Here is a 22138-nt window from a genome sequence, read left to right as displayed (position 1 = left end):
GTGACATCGCAACTGGCCAATCCTGGCCCAATATTCAACTTACACATGTGTGATGTGGAAAATTGAAGCCTCCAGTTCACATACACTGAGACTGGACTTTACAGTGAAGTAGGAGACATCTTGTGTCCAGCAGTTAAACAGGACACAAGAAAAAACTTATGTTTGGGGAAAGGGTGTGGTTGTGATTTAATAATGGAAAAAGTAAGCATGTCCAGAAGGGTGTACTATGAAGAAAGTTCAACATAATAAGATAATAAAATAAATGGCATTACAACGGTGGTTATCAATTTATTACATATCCTTGGACTGCTGCTCTTCTCGTTGTACATGTTTCCACAGCAACAGAATGGGGAACCTGGCCTTACAAGTAAATACACAGGTAAGCAGTCTGGGTGTTATTATTTACCCTGAACTGAGTTTTACCTCTCATTGGAAGAAGATCACCAAAACAGCTTTTATCAAAAAAACATCCACTCATCCATGTTTTTATAACAAGTAGATTGGACTGTTGCAATGCTTTTTGAACAGGTACAAAATCAATTAATAGGTTCAACTGATTCAGAATTCTGCCACTAGGTTCCTGACTCACAAAAAGAAGAGGAACCACACCACACCGGTCCTGGCTTTATTACATTGGCTCCCTGTAGCTTTTAGAATTGATTTTAAAGTCCTCTTATTGATTTCCAATGGCCCAAAAGGCTTAGGCTCGGCCTATTATTAAATCCACATATTCCTGCATGAACTCTTAGATCTTCATTTACCCAGCTGCTCTCTCAACACTATACTTATAAAAATATTGGAGATGCAGCTTTTTTCATCTACGCCCCTAAACTGTGGAGCCTCCGACCAGCAGAAACCAAACAGGAAACTCAGACACCTCAGAGATGTCCTTTAAACCTTTAAAAGCTAAGTTAAAATGTATCTTTTTAGCTTGGATTTTAATTAATACGTCAGCTTTTGTTTTCTATCCAATTGCTTTTTTAATTGCTTTTTTAATTTAACAATTAAATCAAGTATTTAGCTTGTCTTTATTATTAAACATGCATTTCTGTGTTTTTCTTTCTTTTTCTCCCTCTTGATTCTTGTTTTTATTTTTGTTCCTTCAGTTAGATCTGCTGAGAGTGGAAAGCCTTTACTGAATAATGAAAGTTAAAGGTGTGTACCTACATGCATGATTTGTGACATCGCAACTGGCCAATCCTGGCCCAATATTCAACTTACACAAGTGTGATGTGGAAACCTGAAGCCTCCAGTGCACATACACTGAGAATTGACCTAACAGTGAAGTAGGAGACATCTTGTGTCCAGCAGTTAAACTTCTGAGATGAACAATATTTACATATTTATAGATTCTGGATTTTTAATGAGGGAGAGGGAGTAACTATAATTTTAAGAATTTCTAACCAGGGAATTGAACGTTTTTGTGCAAAAACCATATCAGAAATACATTATTATTCAAAGTAGATTATTCTTATATGTCTTATAACATGTTTGGAGGGGATCTTTAACTTATTCCTGTGTTTTCTCATGAGAAGCACTTTAAAGTACTTCCACTGTATGAATTGTGTGTATATGAATACATTTTGATTTATTTATTTATTTATTTTAACTCTGTGACTCCAATGTAATGATGAAGGGAACAAACTGGGGCTATCCTTGAGCGGTGACTGTGGTAATTTATTCTTTATCCTGTGGAGAGCAGTGTTGAGACCGGAAGCGTTTAAATTCCCAACATTACAGACCACGAAGAAGAAGAAGAGGAAGAACACCGTGCATGTAGCATGGTAGCATGTAGCAGCAGCAGCAGTAACAACAACAACAAGCTTTTCTTACTTCGCTGGATTCCTCTGCTGGCTATGAGACTAAAAGGATAATGCCAAGTTTACTGACGACTCTGTGAGTAGAAATGTCAGCAGAAAAGAAACGAATCGAGTGTGTTAAAACCCGGAGACAGAAATAATAAGTTTCTTGTTGTTAGTGAGCTAGCTGCCGTTAGCTAAACTTGGCTGACTTATATATGTGACCCGGTGTTTTCAGATGACGATGTGACAGCCAGCCGTGTGTCGGTGGTGGTGTTGTGGTGGTCCCTGCCGCAGGAGGAGGGTCTGAGATCCGTCGCGGTCCGGGATGGAGACCTGGACCCCCAATCCCCGAGCCAAGCCCTTCATCCCCCGCCAACAGAGGAGCCTGTACCTCACCTGGAAATACAAACTGACCAACAAAAGGACGATCCGCCGCTTCTGTCAGGTCCGTCTGAAGATGGAAAAGTATCACACAGACAGTTTGATGTGGGTTTATGTTGCTGCTGCAGCTTCTCTGCAAAACCAACTATGATCCACATATGACAGAACTGACACATCTTTACTCACTGTGGTAATAAGGTGGCTTTAAACCAAAGTGCCCCAGCCTCTCCTCTTCTTCTCTGTCTGTTTACTAGGTTCACAATTTTTCAAGTCTGTCTTAAAACAGCAGTCAGGTGTCCAAATGAACAGTGAAAGAGGTTTTCCACACTGTAATCATTCCTCCTGTTCATACTGGATATTAAAAGATCCTTCAAATGTGCTTTCAATGGAAGTGATGGAGGCCAAAATCCATAGTGTGTCCACACAGTCATTTAAAAGTCTCTGTGAAGCTTCTATTCAGCTTCAGCAGTCTGAGTTAGTCACATCAAGTGGATATCTGACACATTTACAGTCTTTTTAGCATCAAATTCCCTCTTTGTGTTTCCTCGGACAGTGTTTCCCTGTTGAGCTGCAGGTGGAAGTATAGTAACAAAAAGAGGAACTTTGGTACTAAAAAGACTGTAACGTTGAAAGATATCTACTTGATTTGACTCATTTGGACGCTGAAGCTTCATATTAGCTTCAGATAAACTTTTAAATACATTTTTTTTGCACAGAAGGAGGACTGTGGATTTTGTCCTCCATCACTTCCATTGTAAGTGCATTATGAAGGGATCTTCTAATGGTCAGTATGAACAGGAGGAATGATTACAGCAAGAAAAACATGTTCCTGTGTTCTCCTGCCAGTTTCGTGAAAGACTTTTTGAAGAAACATCAGTCCTGTTGGTAAAGCGTCCCCAAGATACTATTAGTCCCAGGAGAAGATGGTCCTCATCCTGGAAGCCTTGTGATAACATCGAGAATAGCAAGTGTGTTTTCAAATGCAGCTTATTTGTCAGAGAGATTTTCTCTGGCTGTGAGCATTTTTCAGTTTTTTTGAGCTCCTTATTATGACGTTCTGGTGATTCTTGGCCCTTCATTTAAGTAGTAAAGAAGTTGTTTTTTAGGCAGGTGTTTATATAAGCAGAATGCATTACATGATATCTGGTGGGTTAAACTGGTTTAAACACTCTTAACCAGTTGACCTGGACTGGTTTGTTCGACGTGGACGTGTACAGAGACTGCTGCAGACACCACAGACAGGTAGTTGTTCTGTGTAAACTACCTTCTGGGTTCTGCTTGGAGGATGCCGCGTTCCACACATGCACAGTAGATCGCTGCCTACAGGAAGACAGTGTGACCGCGCGGACCGCTGCGGACACAACAAATTGCAGGTACGCAGATGTCTGCACAGAGCCTACGCATACAGCCTCTGGTGATGAAATTTACGCCATGCGGACCCTCGTGGATGTGGAAAGTCTAATTTCAGCCGTAGAGGAGGTGATATTGTTTAAATACATTTTCAGACAGTCTCCCCTGGGATTCTCAAAGCACAGTGTTTGCAGTCTCTAAAGAGCGTTGCAGCAACATAAACCACAAGCAGAGTCTTAACATTCGTCTCAACTGCAGTGTGCTTTAGCATCAAATTTTAGCTGCTTACCCTGCTTTGACATTCACATGCTACATAAAACTTGTCAAAGCCCTGAAAATAAGTTCAGATTTCAGACCGAACTGAGCTTTTTCTTGTCCTTCCACAGGCTGGCGCTGTGCTCTTTCTGCTGATAACTGTCATAGTCAACATTAAACTCATCTTGGACACAAGAAGAGTAGCTAATGAAGATGCAGCAGCTCAAGAATACGGTATGAAACATGTTTTCATCTTTCACTTGGTGCCTCTGTATGGGTGCTAGCGTCAGCTGTAGACTAAAATCTAACTCAACAACTATCTAATATTTTGATAGTCGTTATGAAAAATGGTGAGTCTGTGGTCAGTTCATCATCTTTTACCTTGTTACAGCTGAATATTTAAATAGGGTGACACATTTTGATTGATTAGACAGTAGAGGTGTGCTGGTATCAAATTATCACACTACAATTATCATAGGTAAAGTTTCCTGAAATTTTACTATTTGTGCTAAAATAAATAAAATATCTCCTCAACACTTAATGTCCCCTTTTAACTGAGATATTTTACACCGTGAAGATATCAAATATATATTCTGTATCAGCTTGTTCCATTAAAGCTCTATGATTATGACACTGAGTGAAATATTCAAAACCAAGACTCCATGTTATTTATGTCTGCACCAATATATCAAATGGAAATATTGTAGACGTTATGCATCATTTCCACAAATCTCTGCTGAGCATATTTAGTAACTTTTGGAAAGGAGTTCAGTGGGTTAGAACAATCATTGGTCTTATGAGATCATAAAGATGTATCCGCTAGATCTAACCGCTTGCAAAAAATATTTTCAAAAGGTTGAAAAACCCTGAGAGCGTAAATTTAGAGACTAATTATAGAGATGTGATCATTAACATCACAACTGTGTGTTTTCCAAATGTATTCCATTTACTCTGCCGTACCTAATCTTGGTGTAATGCTCCTTTTTAGATGATGTGATGCCCAACATGGAGACACCACGCAGGCCGGCGAATGGGCGCAAGGTCCTGGACATCGAGGTGTACTCCAGCCGCTCCAAAGTCTACGTGGCGGTGGACGGCACCACCGTGAGTTCAACTGACTGATTGACTGAATGTTGCTCTTGGACATCATTGAATAAATTCAAGGATTATTATGGTTTAATACAAGTTTAGTCTTATTTTCGTACCTTTGGCCATCTTTTGTATCTGTGATCAATCTTTATTTTAATCATTTTTTTAATCTAAAATGTTTTTTCCCTCTTACATATTTTATTTATTATTATCTTATCTAGTTTTTATCTATCATTTTGTTTTTGGTTTTCATTAGACAGCAATGACATGCTGTTGTTCATTTAATTAAATTGTGGGAATGCCCAATTTTGGAAAACACAGTTTGCCATCAAACCCAGAGTCTGAGTTTGTCAGGTAAAGTTTTTCAGTTGTGATGTGAGACAGGCTAGCAGTTTCCACCTGCTTACAGTCTTTATGCTAAGCTAAGCTAAACACCTCCTGGACTGGAGATGATCTGACTCTGAGTAAGATGGCAAACAAGAGGATTTACCTAAACTGTCAGACTGTTCCTTTAAACTGCACTATGTCGTCCAGCATACAGGTAAAATACTTCTGTGTTTTGTTGGTCTCCTGCAGGTGTTGGAGGATGATATGCGGGAGCAGGGCAGAGGCATCCATGTGATAGTTCTGAACCAGGCGACTGTAAGCATCTACTGAATATTCTTTAATTCAATTTAGTTAAAAAAAAAAAAAACACAAATCAAAATGTTTTTTTTTAACTAAATAGGCTCAAATCAGAAATTTTCAGAGAAATGAATGACTGTTGTTGTTGTGTGTGTCTCAGGGTCATGTGATGGCCAAGAGGATATTTGACACCTACTCTCCCCACGAGGACGAAGCCATGATCCTCTTCCTCAACATGGTGACCCGAGGACGAGTCCTCATCTTCACCATTAAGGTCAGTCACTGCCACCGTCTCAGGGATGAATCAAGTATCGGTTGTTCATACGTTATCGTCACGTGTCATACAGCATGTTGATATGGGTTCTGTTGATATTATAAACATTAATAACATCATTGAAAATAAATAAATAGAGAAGCTGGTGGAACAGATGCTAGCCAGGAGATCGGATGGTTCTTAGATTCTCTGTCGCAGTTTATTATTGAAGGAGGTTGACGTTCCAGTTTTCAGTGTTTTGTTTGTTTGTGTTTTTCTGTGTAGGATGAAGGAACGTTCCACCTGAAGGACGCTGCTAAGAACCTGCTGAAGGGTCTGGGCAGCCAGGTGTCCATCAACCTCAGCTGGAGGGACATGTGGACTCTGGTGGTGAAGAAAGGAGGTAAAGGAACAAACTTTCACTTTAAAGTAAACATAACATTAATAGAGTTTTCCCTCTTAAACTACCACCTCCAGTGGTATCCAGGCTCTGTTATTCATTCAGTTTTCATTTTGAATTTCTCTTTGTATGTGTGTGTATGTCAATGTTATATAAATCATTTGTATGTATGTTAAAAGAGAGAAAAGTAGGACTTAAGTCAAGGAAACAGGAGGAAAAGCTTTTTGTTTTTATGCCAAATTCAAATTTTCATATGTTCTTCAAAAATATATGATGAAACATACATTATTATATTATTATTATATATGCATATTTGTACCTGACTTGACTGAGTGACACCTGACTGTGTGTCTGTGTGTTCAGGTCAGGTGTACGGAGAGAAACACTCCAAGTCTCCAGCTCTGTCCACCTGGGGAGACCCGGTGCTGCTGAAAACCGAGGTGCAGCTCACAGCCTCTGAAGGTAAGATATATGCCTCAATAACACTTTATATATCATAACCAAAACCTCAACAAGCCATGTTATACAATATTGGAATATTCCTTTTATGTCTTAAATTGGACCTACATGTGTCCCCTTTTTGAGTTACATTTTAGACCACTTGATGGTGATTTCCAGTTACTTTCTAATGTTCTGACTGTGATCCTCCCTCCTGCAGAAGCAGAGTGCCACTGGGCCGACACGGAGCTGAACAGACGGAGGAAACTCTTCTGCAGCAAAGTGGAAGGATACGGCAGTATCTGCAGCTGCAAGGACCCGGCACCCATCGAGTTCAACCCCGACCCCGTAAGACGCACAACACGACTCCTCGTTTCACTGTGGGGTCTTTTTTCGGACCGTTTGTTATTTAGTTGCTTCCTTTTCACAGTAAGGATGGAGAGAAAAGCCTGAAAGTTAGTAGATTTTAACCTAATCACATGACATACACAGTGTTTTTGTTAAAGTTTTCCCTTTAGGGCTGAAACTAATGATTTTTTTTTACTGTAAATTAATCTTTCGAATATTTTCTCGACTAGTATTCTGGTCTGTAAAATGCCAGTAAATGGTGAAAAATGACAATCACTCTTTCCCCAAAGGCCAAGATGCAACTTAAAATGTCTTGTTTTGTTCCGAGCAACAGACCACAAACCAAAGATATTCAGTTTACTATCATAGAGGACTAAAGAATCCAGAAAATACTCTTATTCAAGAAGCTGGAACCAGAGAATTTTAGCATGTTTTCTTAAATCACTCAAAACAAACTAACGACAAGTCATTTTTACTCACTTTATTTTCTCTCTTTCTTCCAGCTGCCCAGTAATAATGTCCTCAACGTCCCTGTTGCCGTCATCGCAGGGAACAGACCCAACTATCTCTACCGGTAAGACCCGGAAACTGATGATAAAACTGATCCCTTTTTTCTATCCTGCTGTTGACAGTAACAATAGTTGTAAGTTTTTGGAGTTTTTTTTGTTTTCGGGCTTTTTTTTTTGTGGAGTTTCAGTCAGAACCATCAGACCTGCAGCAAACACTGTCACTACTGCAGCTACAGTAGCTACAGGAAGCTCATCCTCTAATGGACACGTGAAGATTTTAGTAAAAACTTCACTAAATTCATTATTTTGCACTGACAAAAATGTGATAATTCCTGTACTTAATGAGTAATTGTAGGTTTTATCGTTTCTACTGGTTTTCTTTCAGTCTTTGACCAGTAATAATCATGTTAAATTCTATGTGGTCTTAAAAAGTCTCACATGTAATTTGTTAAATATTGCAGAAACCCTGTAAAGCTGTTCCATAGATAAACTACATTTCAATTTTACTCCTAAAGGAATGAAGACAAACGAGGCCCCCACACACTAAATATTCTTCTTAGTAAATCACTTGCTGCTTGACTTGACAGTTAATTTGATTTTAAATTATCTGTACTGGAAAAAAAAATCCTCAGTTCATAAACACATTGAGCTGCAATAAGCTGCCGTAGGATGAATGAAGAAAGATGGCGGGCCCTCCCCTAGAAATACATTTAGTATTAATATGAAGGAAAATTACACTTACCTGTCCACCCGTTGTTAAATTGGAACAAATCACATGGTCATGCATCGATATACGGTCATTCCACTCTTGTGCCTAAATTAAAATTACAACCAGTTGTCGTCTGTTTTCAGGATGCTGAGGTCACTTCTTTCAGCACATGGCGTCAACCCGCAGATGATCACAGTGTTCATCGATGGATATTATGAGGTATCAGGTTTTTTGTTTCTTCTTATTTTTTCTCACATTAAATCCTTCTGATGTTGTTGCTGATCAGTCCACCACTTAAACTAACACTATGACTGACTTTATATATATTTGACTACTTATATACTATAATTTTGTGACATATCTGTATTAAAAGAGATGAGAGAGAGAGAGAGAGAGAGAGAGAGAGAGAGAGAGGAAAAAAACAGGAAACATAGCAGAAATTAAAAATCTCTGTATTTTGTTGTGGTTACTTAAAAAAAAATACAGAAAGACTTTGGGCAACACGACAGATTTCATGTTCTGCTGAATGCTGAAAGTTGCTGCGACAGACTTGTTACTTGGACCTTCTTTAAATACAAGTCAGTATGTTGTTCGGGGATGTGACATAACAGAGAGAGACGAGGAAAAATGCAGCACAGACTGCACATGATTCAAGCACATTACAGCTAAGGTAGCATATAATAGTCTATGAAGTCATATAATTACTATTCAGCTTTCAGCTTTTTTTTTTTTTTTGCTAAATCAAGTCATTTCTTCGCCTTTAGGTGAAGAGTAAGGCCCTTAAACTTTAAGTCTGGCACTATTCTATGTGTGTCTTACTGTCAGGAAATCTCATGAAAAGACGCAAACCAACAATAAATTAATCTACTAACAACTACTGTGCGTGTTTCCAAAGCCTGTTATGCCGTAGAGCTCCACTGTTGTCCAAAAAACTACTAAAAACACATCAGTGAGTCACACTGTTGCACTGGGTGACATGTTCATTCATGTTCACCACATATGTATTAATCCGCCCAAACATAGTGCCCAACAAATGCACTATTTACCCGCTGCATAACTGAATAATTGTGACCTGTAAAGATTTATGCTTTCAGCAGGAACAAATGGTCTTGGGGAAGTCAGGAAGTACTGAGAGATGAGGGAGCACATTGTTGGTTTTGGTCTGTTTATGGGATTTGTTGACAATAAGAAAGATATAAAATACAGCCAGCCTTATCCTTTAATACACTTTTGATGAATTAGAACTTTAACCTTCAGGGATGATGTGATGCTACAGTTAAAACCACTGTCTAGTAACTAAACTGATCACAAGAAACAAGAACGTTTCAGAGTCTGTGTTGTTTTGGTTTTTGTATCAAAACTCTGGTTGAAATCTTTCAGAGATACTCAGCCCCACTTGTACATCCTTTATAAACCACTCAACCACTCATCATATATTTGTGTGTGTGTGTGTGTGTGTGACCCAGGAGCCCATGGATGTCGTGGAGCTGTTTGGACTGAAGGGAGTTCAGCACACACCCATCAGCATCAAGAACGCCCGAGTGTCCCAGGTAAACAACAGTCGGCTCCACATTCAGGGATCAAGACCTAAATCACACCAACCTGCCTCAGATTATCACTGAAAAACACCCAGATTAAAAAAAATAGATAAGTAAAAACCTGTTGATGTTCAGCCAGAGTTCAAGTAGTGAAAGTAACTGAGTCCTCTGACACTCTCTGTCACAGCACTACAAGGCCAGTCTGACTGCAACCTTCAACCTTCACCCAGTGAGTATTTCACTTTTCTTCTTTGTCTTCTTCATCAGATGTGTCAAATGTCATGTTGAGCCGTTTGATTTACGTGGCGGTATTCCACCCAAAATATTTTCAGTATCAAACACTCAGGCTTGAAAGTAGGTTGCTAAATAGGGGTTTTTCCATCAGCCAGGGTTGGTCTGCTTTAGCTGCTCCTTGCTGCGCCTACCCGCAGTGAAATAGATTTCCACTGCAGCCTCACAGCAGCTGTGGTGAGCCGCGCTGCTGCAGTCCTGCTGGCTGGCAGGGTTTGACCACCGCCAGTCTGTGTTGAACCCCCTCCTCCTCCTCCTCCTCCTCAAACAGTGTTTGGAGGCTTAACTGTGCTGGAGACCAGAAAGTCTGTCTGTGTTCAGCTCTCTTACTGAATCTTTGTGGTTAGAAATTAAGTTTCTCTCCAGATATCTGCTTTATTTTACAGTTTCCTGATCGAGTTCAGCCATGCAGAGCTGTGTTAAGTTACCGCTGATGAAAAACTGAGATGAAATGTGTTTAGAGCTTCGTTAGTAAGTCTACACATCAAGATGTGGTCAGCGGATCAGTTATAAATACTGCAGGGAGGAAACAGCCACAGTGAGATGTTAGATTAAGAGCTCTTACTGCATTTTTTTTGCAAACTTTTTTTTATCGTACAGCAGAAAAACACTCGCAGCACGTCAGCACGGCTCGACTGCAGCTACCCCAAAAACCATAAAACAATCCTAGCAGGAGCTAACTGGCTAATTTAGCTAGCAGTTGTCGAGCTTATGAAAAGTGACATTGTGCAATAAGGCTGGACATGAAATATAGGTGTTGTAGGTGAGGAGATATCGGTGTTAATTAGATTTAGATTTAGATGTACAACAATAAACTACATCTTATATAGAATTCCCAAAAAAGCCAGCAAAAATGACTATCTTACTTTATTATACTTATCTAACTACATTATTACTTATCTAACTCCATCCATGATGAAATAAAAACAAACCTTTTGAAATAAAAATGTCTTTAATTAGATAAAAATTACATCCAATAAAATCCTGTCATTATGAAAATGAACATTTCATAATAATGAGTTGTGTTTCACACATTTCTTCAATTATCTCACAAATTGTTGGTTCATTCATATAATTAGCACTGTTTACACATATGATTATTTATTTCATAATGTCTTAAATGAATGTATTTAATAGTGAACACTTTGCGGTTCCATACAGCACAAACCCAGCATGTGTTTTGTTTTTATTTTTTCTTCAGGATGCCAACTTTGCCATCGTCCTAGAGGAAGATCTGGACATCTCCATCGACTTCTTCAGGTACGCTGCTGCTCTCAGTGTCCTCAAGTACTAAAGATGGCACATAACTCAGCAATTATGATACAGGAACTTTGATTCCAACAATGTTGTAATGAATAATAGAAATAGTCTTGATGAAGCCAGCTGGCAGAGTCACCACTAGAGGGCAGTACATCCACAGTGATGAAGCTGCTCTCGGCTCCTTCCTTTGTTGGACAGCCTGCTTTGAACTGTGTTTGCTGCTGTAAAAGCTCCAGCTCCCCTCCTGGGCTGACCGGCCTGTTTGAAGCTTCCACTTCAAATAGTTGAGAAACACTCGCAGGCGTCGTCTCACTCAGTTTTAATGCCGGTTTGCTTCAGGCTTTCAGTTAGAGAGCAGTCAAAACCAAAGACAAGCATGTTTTTATTTAATGTTTACTTCTATTAACTCTGTAAGGAAACACACAGACAGCTTAGATGAGCAAAGTCCTCAATTCACATATTGATTTACAGATATCAGACTGTAAAGGTCATTCAATGGGCTTACGTTTAAATATATGCAGCTTTATTTCATTTTTCTTGGTCAGAATTAGTAGATTTCTTTACTAAAGCTAATACTAGAGCTGCAACAATTAGTCCATTAATTGATTAGTTGCCAACTATTAAATTAATTGCCTGTTTTGATAATTGTTTAATCATAATCATTCTTTAATGTCCAAGTTCTCTGGTTCAAGCTTCTCAAAAGTGAATATTTTCTGGTTTCTATGATAGTAAACTGAATATCGTCGTAGCAACAGTTTGTATTTGTCCATTTCCTGTTTCAACGTGTCACTGCCTCCGTGCACAAAGCAGCTCCATAAAGAAATGCTTTTCCCAGTTTGGAGTCCTGACCTCAACCCAGTCCAACACCAACCAGCCGGACCTGATCAGCCAGCATCAGTGTTTGACCTCATTAATGCTCAAATCCCTGCAGGCAGGTTCCAACATCTGGTGGAAAGAGTGAAACCAGAAGAGTGGAGGCTGTTACAGCTGCAGATTAATGAACATCCTCAACTACCACATATGGGTAGAATGCTCATGTGTCCGCATACTTTTGGCCATATAGTTAACATAAGATTATAAGTTGAAAGAAATTATAACGTCGTGGTGGTCTAGTTAGATTTATCCAAAAATGTAATTCCTTCATACTTTATTTATAGATGAATGTATAAGAGTCTAATAAAGTATTCAATAGCCTCTCTGATTTCTTTTTACTGTTACTGGAAATGTGTAATATTTTGTCCTTGTGGGTGAAAATGTTTTTCTGAGTCAGATCTTTCACAAATTGAATGTAAGAAGTTATTTGAGTTTTGTAAGTAGTTGCCTTGTTCACAGTCTGGTGACACGTTTTGGTCCTTTAAAAAATGTATCAACACAAAGAAAATGGTTGAAAACAGGAAACTAGACCAATAAAACAAGTGATGGGCGGTGGTCTGAATCTTGTTGCCCAGGGCAACCTGACACCATTGATGATAATACTGATGTAAACAACACTGATGTGATGTGATTCTGCTTCCAGTAATGTTGCTGTTTTTTTTTTTTTTTTTATTGTTCCTGCAGTTTTCTGAGTCAGACGATCCACCTGCTGGACGAAGACGACAGTCTGTACTGCATCTCAGCCTGGAACGACCAGGTGAGTCCCGACCGCTTCACCTGCTCACACTACACCTGCCCTCCATCACCCACATCCCTTCATCCATCTCCTATCAGTGACTTGGTTGTCTGAATGTGTGTCAGGGCTCCACTGTTTACATGTTTCCTTTCATCCCACAACTTCTCCTAAATGAAGCCTAATTTAAATCAGTACCTACATACAAGCTGCAGGTCTCATCTGCCTGTAAAAGAAATGTGACGGCAGTGTCGTCCCAACATTCATGAAGTGAGCTAAAACTGGTTTAAAGTTTGCTGTAGTATTGAATATAAGCCTGCAGATATCGATTATTCCTATTATTGATCGATCTACCGATTATTGTCTTGATTAATTGATTATTCGTGTGGTTTGAAAAATCTCAGCAAATTGTTAAAAATGCCCATCAGAACATTTCAGAGCCTCTGGTGACTTTTCAAAATGTCTTCTGGCATCCAACAAACAGCCCAAAACCAAGAGATAATCGATTTGTTATTATAGATTAGTAAGAAAACCAGAAATATTCACCTTCGGGAAACTGGAACCAGTGAATTTTGCCATTTTTGCTTAAAAAGTTGCTTAAACAATTAGATTAATTAGAATGTTGTCGATTCATCTTCTGTTGATGGACTAATCCTTGCAGCTCTAATTTAAATATGAATAAGACTTAATAGTAGTACCAAAAACTTGCTTATATATATATATATATAATTATGAGCCTGTTAGAGTTGCTGTAACAGGCTGATAATGATACATAATGATATGTATGAATGTCTTTAGCTGTTGACAGCTGAATGTCTGAACATCTCTGGAGGTTTAAAGATAGTTTGCAGTGACGTCAACATCAGAACATGTCATGATATCAGTTTTCTTTCGACCTGCAGGTGTAATCTAAGATCGTCCACAGGATCTGTTCCTCGTGTTCTGTGTTTAGGAACGTTGACAATATGAACGAGTTTTCCACTCTTTTCTCCTCTTTTCCTCCTGCACCTGATGTTGCTTCAGTCATTTTCTACCCACTGAATGACCTGCATGTATCATTCACACTGTTGCTGATGCTGATGCTGATGCTGATGCTGATGATGATGATGATGATGATGATGATGATGATGCTGATGATGTTGCACAGGGCTATGAGCACACAGCGGAGGACCCTGCCCTCCTCTACAGAGTGGAGAGTATGCCCGGTCTGGGCTGGGTGCTGAAAAAGAGCCTCTACAAGGACGAATTGGAGCCAAAGTGGCCGACGCCTGAGAAGGTATTAAAGCAGGGTATCTGCAGGTCCTGGGGAAAAACAACCTTGTATTTAGATTCCTAAAAAAAAGGCCTTAGAAGGTTTTCAAAAGTCTTGAATATTGTCTCTTTCCTGCTGTCAACAGTAACAGGAGTTATAAGTTATTTTTGTATGTGTTAGCGGCTGTCGGGAGACGTTTTACATCTATAAACTATAAATGATCCTGGTGCAACAGTAGATGATGTTGCAGGAAGATGCAGAACACTGCTAGCTACATTAGCCAGGAAGCTAATCCACTAATAATGGACAAGTCAAGATTCAAACCTGCAGCATAAAAGCCAAAGGAGAAACCGCAAACTCAGGAAGACGCATCAAGTAGAGCTTCTACCTCAGGGTAATGTAGTGACATGAAGCAAACACAAGATGGATACAGAATACTTTGACTAAAGGTCACAGCAGAACCACCAAAATCCCATTTCACATGGAAAATCTACTTTACTTATCAAGTTAGGGGAACTGGAAAGAAAGCAAGAACACCAAAGAACATTATCTTCACACCTGCTGCCTGAATTGTGTTTCTTAAAACTTATTTTGCAGTTGAATGTCTGTTTGTCCAACTGGCTGGACCATCATGGTTTCTTCTAACTTCTAACATGGTTTGTGAATGTGTAATAAAGTATTACACATATTACAAGGAAAAACAGTCAATAATCAATTTTCTCTTTTGAAACTGTACAAAACACAGCTTAAGCAACAAATATATGTCAAAAGAAAAATAAAAGGAAACAAAAACCACTCGCCTTGGATGGATGGACTGACTTTATTCAGTCAGTCCATCCATCCAATATCTGCCACTTATCTGGGTCCAGCTCACGTTAAATGATTACTTATATTAATAACAATAATAATAATAATAAACTTGGAGCATTAAGCTTGGAAGTACTGACAGAAATCAATTCCTTCACTCAATAAATAGTTGAAGGTTACTCGTCATTCTTTTAGCAGTATGACGGTGAAAAAGACGGTGTAAAATGCTTTTGGAAGTTTACCCACTTTATCGTTTCTTTAAATATGAAAATACATTGTTATGGTCCTTTTTAAATAAGTGTTAGATTGTGTTTGTAGTTGTGTTGAAGACTGTGTGTGTGTGTGTGTGTGTGTGTGTGTGTGTGTGTGTGTGTGTGTGTTGTAGCTGTGGGACTGGGACATGTGGATGCGAATGCCGGAGCAAAGGAAAGGCCGAGAGTGCATCATCCCTGACGTTTCCCGCTCCTACCACTTCGGCATCATCGGCCTCAACATGAACGGCTATTTCCATGTAAGACCTGAAAGAAAAATACTTTCTGAAGTTACCAGGACAACAACTCAACATCATAAATATACCGTACCTTCATCAGTTCTGTTTGTTTGTAAAAATCTGAGAAAAAACATTTGTACATTTGTAGTCATTGGAGTAATCATTCCTCCTGATCCTCTTGCTTTTTGTCTCTCATCATCTTCATCATCATCATATAGGAGGTTTATTTCAAGAAACACAAGTTCAACACTGTTCCCAACGTGCAGCTGAAGAACGTGGACAGGTGCGTACACTCAGGTCATGTGACCCCTGTTCACTGAGTTGTTGTTTTTCAAGTCTTGAATTGTGTCTTGAAATGTAAAATGGCAACACTGCGACTGTCTCGGTGTTCTTGTGTTTGTTCCTCACAGCTTAAAGAAAGATGCTTATGAAGTGGAAATCCAAAACCTGCTGAAGTGAGTGAGATTCACAAAAGACATGTAGATGAGTTGATATGGTGGTGAAAAACTACAAAAATGGACAGATAGATAAACGTACAGTTTACCTGTCTCCTGTATTTTTTGTAATTGTGAAATTGTGTGTGTGTGTGATCCAGGGAGGCGGAGGTGCTGGACCACACTAAGAACCCGTGTGAGGACTCGTTCCTGCCGGACTCTGAGGGGAAGACCTACGTCATGTTCATTAAGATGGAGACGGAGACAGACACATCCACCTGGACCGAGCTCGCCAAGGTACACAGTCGGTTGTTGTCGTTTTTTAAAGATCTGCTAACAACGCCGGCGTTTCAGAGCACTCATGTCTCTCTCTGTCTTCTGCTCAGTGCCTCCATGTTTGGGACCTGGATGTGCGAGGATACCACAGAGGTCTGTGGCGGCTCTTCAGAAAACGGAATCACGTCCTGGTGGTGGCCGTGCCAGTTTCCCCGTACTCGTAAGTAAAGCTTCAATTAAACATAACATGCTCTCAAAGCCACAAAGGTTTTCACGGGCGTCTGAATCCAGCCTGAAATATATGACCAACATACACGTGTTAACCAAGCGGCAACCTCCAGGGCTGTAATGTGGAAGTGCCAAAAACTGCAGTTCCTTGAATGGCCACTAGAGACTCCAAAAGTGAGTCAATCCCCATAGACCTCCATGTTAAAATGCCCAACTTTACAGCAGAAATAAACATGTTTACAGCCTGGTACAAACATCGGTTTTGGTCTCTGTAGCTAATTTCCTCTTTCATGACAACTGTACGGGGGGTGAATTTTTTTATAACTGACCAGTTTAAATTTTATTAAGCCGTAAAGTTTTGCATAATGAAGGACATGGCTGCTTCGAGTGACAGGTCCGCCAGCCGCTAGGTGGCTTGTTTCAGCCATTCAGGCCCCGCCTCTTTGCCCGTTTTTGATTGGCTGGGAGTCAGGCAGCGTCACGCACCGCCAAGATGGCGACGGCCGGAGCGGCTCACGGTAACTACATCCATATTTTGATACAGTCTACGGTGTAAACACGTCCACCTACACAGACGCTTCGTGTCGTATAAACAGAACCACATGTGGGTCGGCTGTCAGTTTTAGAAGATATCAAATCCTTTTAAAAGAGTTTACGACATTACTGGACTCACGATGGAAAGTTGGAAAAAAAAAAAAGAACTAGAGATGTCATCTGTTTTATTCAACACTCCTCTTGGTGATACTCAGAGGTACAGTATGTGTGTTCCCCACCGTCACTCACACAATATAAACACAGTTCCTGAGGGGAATATAATAAAAGTTAGATACGGCCTGATGTCGGAGGTTATTAACAGGTGAAATCTGACACTCAACTATAAATCAAAGCCTATAACACACATTTATCTTTCATGTCCTATAAATCCACCTTAACACCTAGAAAGCAGCACATCAGGAGCAGAACAGCAGGAGGGTTAAGTGTGTTTTGGTTGTGCTCACAGTTCAACACACAATAGTTTTTTCTGCCACAAGTACAAAAGAACTGTAAACCTGCTCTCAGAACATGTATGAGCTTTATATATTGAGAAAGAATCCTAATGATACCCATCTCTACTCTGTCTCTGTCCGTCAGCGTGAAGAAACCAGCCAGCGTCACTCCGATTCACTTGGAGCCTCCGCCCAAAGAAGAGGGAGCACCGGTGGAGCAGATGTAGACCTGATGTTACACACACACACACACACACACACACACACACACACACTTCAACCAGCCCAGGCCTTAACAATACTTCTTCTCCTCCTCCAACAACAACAACCACTAATAATCCAGCCTGGGACCCACAACTACAAAAACTGACTTTTCCTAGAACTTGTGTGCAGGAAGATAGTTTGTTGTTTTTTTTTTAATGAAAGAGGGATTAACACTACACTGAACTACTGAATCCGTCCCAGGACCTGAGGAGGAACAGTGATTCTAAAAAAAAAAAACAGTTTTGGTTAGAAGTTGACTTTTGAAACAACCAAAACAGTTTGTAAGTTTGCCGTGCGACGACTGAAAACTGTCCTTTTTTTTTTCTGTTTCCGTGACAACTGTGGGATGATCCGCGGTCTGCTTTCTTCCCTTCAACAGAAGAGATAAAAAACTTAAAATCAAACTGAAACTTCTCAGCAGGAACGGTACAGTTGACACAAACACACTCACTACACTTTAGTTTTTCTTACTTTGTTGTGTTTTTAACTACTGAGTGCTTTGTCCATCTTGTACATACAAGTTATAACTTATCTCTATTTATTTTACATCTTATCAATCAAAAAAGGAGTTTAGTGACTTGTTTGCTTTTTTTTTTTTTAAATCCACTTTTATCAAGATCAATGCATTTTTTTAAGAGCCTAACCTTTACAGATAATGAAATAATAATAATGTATATACATGCCTATATATATTTTTTGATGAAAAAAAAACTTTAAAGGGGTCCGCGTATTTTTCAGCGTTAGATATTGAGTTTGAGTGAGAGAGTTGATAAACAGCCCTGTGGGTTTTTAGTATTATTGAGCGCTCGGATCAGGTTTTATGAGGGAAACTATTCAGACTGAACAACGTACACTACAATAACACAGCAAATACAGAAGCACTGTTATAAATGAACTTCTATTAATTTAATGGTACTGACATATATTCATTACATGTAAAAGGTAAAAGAAAGTCAAGATTAGCTACCAAACAGCCCATAAAAATCACCACATTTGACCTGATGATGTCCATTTAATGGCATTTATCCATTAAATGTTTATTTATGGGAATGTGATGCAGAACCTAGAACCAAAGTCTTACAGCTTCTCAAATGTTCAGGTTGTGGGAAGCGACAGGTTACTGGTTTTTAAAGGACAAGTTCACAGTTTTTCAAGTCTCACTCAAAACAATAGTCAGGTTAAAGGTTAAAGGATGCCTTCCTATAAGTGATGGAGGACAACATCCACAGTCCTCTCACACCAAAATGTAAAAGTCAATCTGCAGCTAATATGAAGCTTCAGTCGTCCAAATTAGTCAAATCGATTGGATATCTCCCGAAATGCATCTAATTAGTCCAGAATTCCTCCCCGTGCTTCCAGACAGTGTTCCCTGTTGAGTTGCAGTGCATTTGTAGGGCTGCAGCTAATGATTATTTTCATTATCAATTCATCTTCTGATTGTTTTCTCAGTATATCGATCGCTCATTTCATCTATGAACAGTTTCTCAGAGGCCACATGTCTTTTAATTTGCTCGTTTTGTCTCACTAACAGTCTAAAATGATAAGATATTCAATTAACTGTCATATCAGATAAGCAGCAAATCTTCACATCTGAGAAGCCGAAACCATCAAATGTTTGTATTTATGCTCGAAAAATGACATAACTGATGATCAACCGATCGATTAATTGTTGCAGCTCAACTAAAAAGTCTGTCACGTTGAAAGTTTTGACTGATTTGGACGGCAGAAGCTTCATATCGGCTTCAGAAAAGCTTTTAAAATAAATATTTGCACAGAAGGAGGGATGTGGATTCTGTTTCCCGTCACTTCCACTGAAAGCACTCGATGAACAAAGAGGAATAATTACAGCAAGAAAAACTTGTTTCACTGATCATATGGGTACCTGAATATTTTTAAGACTTGGAAAAAATGTGAATTTGTCCTTTAAGATCTAAAAAAAAATGAATTTGGCTTCTGTAAAAAGGTTTAAGTTTTCATTTAGTATCAAAACTGAATTTTGTGTATAGATGTTGATACCCAGCCTGAGCATTTACACTACAAAATGAACCACAACATTTGAATACTACAGACTTTAGGTACAATTTGATGAAATTATGCTTTTATTCTTTAAAAAAAACCCATACCTTTCAGGATGTCGTCATACTAGATGAACATAGTCTGTTATTTCTCTTGTTTTGTGTTTGCATCACAGTGTTGTAACTGTTAAATCTGTGAAAACCTTTTTCTTCATCAGTTTTGGTCTTTCTCAGCCACCGTAGCAACCGGAGGCTTCAACACTTGAAGAGTACGTAGTAGCAACTTCAGCCTGGTTATACACACTTCAGTTCATATAGACGGAGTACAGAGCTGAGATACCACAGCACATAACAGACAGACAGATATTTAAAGGGGCCTTCTGTAATTTATAACTTTAAACAGCGGCCATCTTTAACCTGAACGCCGCAGCAGCGTTTGCGAGGAAGGTGTTTGTTCTGCTGTTTGCTTCAGTCACTCATAGCGTCCTCCGAAGTTTGGGGGGGTTTTTTGTTCACAAGCAGCATCAGCCAGTTATCAGCAGCCAAATCAACATCCTGAGATGTGACTATTAAATGACTAAAACCATCATACGGACGTTCAGAGCAGCCCCGGTCGCTGCTATTGATTTTAGGTCCATTATCTCAACATAACACCTAAATTATCTTTGTTTTTCAAAATAAAAGTTTGTTTTTTTTCCTTGTTATTTGGTCTTTCGGCTGCATTCAGACCAAATCCAGCACTACGGCCCCATGTGGTCCCCACACTGCTGCCATTGAAATGAATGGGAGGGCTGCCACTTTTCATGCGTTGCTGGATTTGGTCTGAATCTTTGGAATCCATCATCATGAAATTATATTTTTTTTGTGGTTCTCATGTTGACGAGATCTTGCCGCTATCTCTGTAATTTCTAAATTGGGATCTCGTAAGTCATCATCAGAGAAAACTTCTATTTTTTATAGTTTTTTCTATTTTATAGTTGTTTTGTTTTTCTGCAGTGTGCTTCCATACAGTTGAGATCAAGCTACAACACATAAAATCATACTGTAAACTGGATAAATTCTGTTATTATGAATTTACAAGCAGCATATAAACACTTGATAAATGGTTTCTAACAGATAATAATGTGGTTGTAAGCAAGAACATTTTTAATTAATGTGTTTGTCAATATTTATTATATATGATTATACACTTGAACATTTCTTTACAGTGTTAAAAAGCATTTATTAGCTATTTATACACATGATAGAACATAATTGTAATCATATATAATATGTTTTCAAGCATTTAAACACCAATTACCAAATCTCTTTATGAGAACTAACAGCTGTCAACTGGGGCTGCAACTAATCATTATTTTCATTATCCATTAATCTGTTGATTACTTCTAGTACTCAGTTAATTATTTAGTCATGTTGTGGTCAATACGAAGTCAGAAAATGGTGAAAAATGCTGTTTTCTTTTCTAAAAGCCCAAAGTAACGTCCTCAGATGTCCCAACAAACAGTCCACAACCCAAAGACACTCAGTTTACTGTCATAAAAGACTAAAGAAACCAGAAAATATTCACATTTTAAACATTCTAAAAGCTGGAATTTGGGAATTTCTCTCTTAAAAAAGGACTTTTCTGTCAATCGACTCATCGTTGCAGCTCTACTGTTGATTGATAAAGTTAAGCAAGTGCTCATATCTGCTTACAAATACATTATAGTGTGTCAGAAACCATTTATTATTTCTATACAGTTTATAAATGATATGGAGATAAAATAAAGTGTTACTGAAATGAGTTTTGATCCAGTTGTGATTCAACCATTTCACCTTAAAGATGAGTCATCATCACCTGCTTCATCTCAGTATACGAAACACTGTACCGACTAAATGAATGAGTTTGTTTGTTTGTCATATTTTTAATGCAGCTCTATCAGTATTTTGCAGAATCCTTTTTTCATCTGTGTGTTTGTTCCGTTCAGATAATGCTGTCAGACACACAGAACCACTTCCTCAGCAGTATTACAGCCGGCGTCGTGACTGAATTCATGTCCGTGTGTGTGTGTGCGTCCTGGAAATTTCACTTTTTGGTTCAACTCATTTCACTGTTTTTTTTTAATGTATTTATTTTTTTGCAGTGTGCTTCTTTGTTGACTTGAAGTTAAAAACTAATTCATGGTCTCAGAGATACAGTTGATTCTGTTCAATGCTGCGTTGATTTGAAAAATACTGGAAGGTACGTTGTTGTATGTGTGACGGCGAGGATCTGTGAACACTAGACGCAGCTCGACATGTGTATGAGTTTATCTTTTATCATTGAAATGAATAAAGATGTTTTTTACTGAGGCCTTACTGTACTGTGTGCTATTTAAATAATTCATAGATGGATTTATTATTAGTGCATATTATTCATGGAATAAACTTGGAACTGTTGTTATTCTTAGCTCAGATCTTTGTACTCGTGTGGCCTTGTGCTGCCTGCAGATTTCCCAGGAGAGCTTCAGGCGACGGCGGTGAGAGGAAACGCACGCCGCCAGGGAAATGTATG

The 22138-nt window shown here is 39.0% G+C and overlaps 1 protein-coding gene across 2 annotated transcripts; it reads left to right on the top strand.

Annotated features, from left to right (window-relative positions):
- Nucleotides 1-1729: 1729 nt before the first annotated feature.
- On the top strand, nt 1730-21936 carry pomgnt1 (protein O-linked mannose N-acetylglucosaminyltransferase 1 (beta 1,2-)). 2 transcript variants are annotated; one of them, XR_006097049.1, is made up of 23 exons: nt 1730-1896; nt 2038-2247; nt 3920-4022; nt 4777-4892; nt 5454-5519; nt 5662-5775; nt 6040-6157; nt 6518-6616; nt 6813-6940; nt 7444-7514; nt 8302-8377; nt 9625-9708; nt 9884-9925; nt 11189-11247; nt 12805-12877; nt 14001-14129; nt 15298-15423; nt 15621-15685; nt 15813-15857; nt 15998-16133; nt 16223-16332; nt 17472-18016; nt 21573-21936. XR_006097049.1 is itself a non-coding variant. In XM_042417291.1 (22 exons), exons 2-22 carry the CDS (start codon nt 2128-2130, stop codon nt 17551-17553), a joined length of 1962 nt encoding a protein of 653 aa, XP_042273225.1. In that variant the 5' UTR covers nt 1730-1896; nt 2038-2127; the 3' UTR covers nt 17554-18787. The 2 variants fall into 2 exon arrangements, 1 of the variants encoding a protein (XP_042273225.1); XM_042417291.1 differs by lacking the exon at nt 21573-21936 and having other exon boundaries at nt 17472-18787.
- Nucleotides 21937-22138: the final 202 nt, after the last annotated feature.

Source organism: Thunnus maccoyii, chromosome 7, assembly GCF_910596095.1.
Source record: "Thunnus maccoyii chromosome 7, fThuMac1.1, whole genome shotgun sequence".
In the NCBI taxonomy this organism is placed as follows: domain Eukaryota; kingdom Metazoa; phylum Chordata; class Actinopteri; order Scombriformes; family Scombridae; genus Thunnus; species Thunnus maccoyii.
Note: the sequence above shows the minus strand (reverse complement) of the source record. Positions and strands in the feature narration are given on the sequence as shown.

What these genes read in the sequence shown, in the direction of transcription:
- pomgnt1 (XM_042417291.1), top strand. Translation starts at nt 2,128, where the DNA reads ATGGAGACCTGGACCCCCAATCCCCGAGCCAAGCCCTTCATCCCCCGC. An exon ending in TAGTTCTGAACCAGGCGACT is followed by an intron (nt 5,520 to 5,661) that starts GTAAGCATCTAC and finishes TGTGTGTCTCAG; the next exon opens with GGTCATGTGATGGCCAAGAG. An exon ending in CCTGGACCGAGCTCGCCAAG is followed by an intron (nt 16,134 to 16,222) that starts GTACACAGTCGG and finishes TCTTCTGCTCAG; the next exon opens with TGCCTCCATGTTTGGGACCT.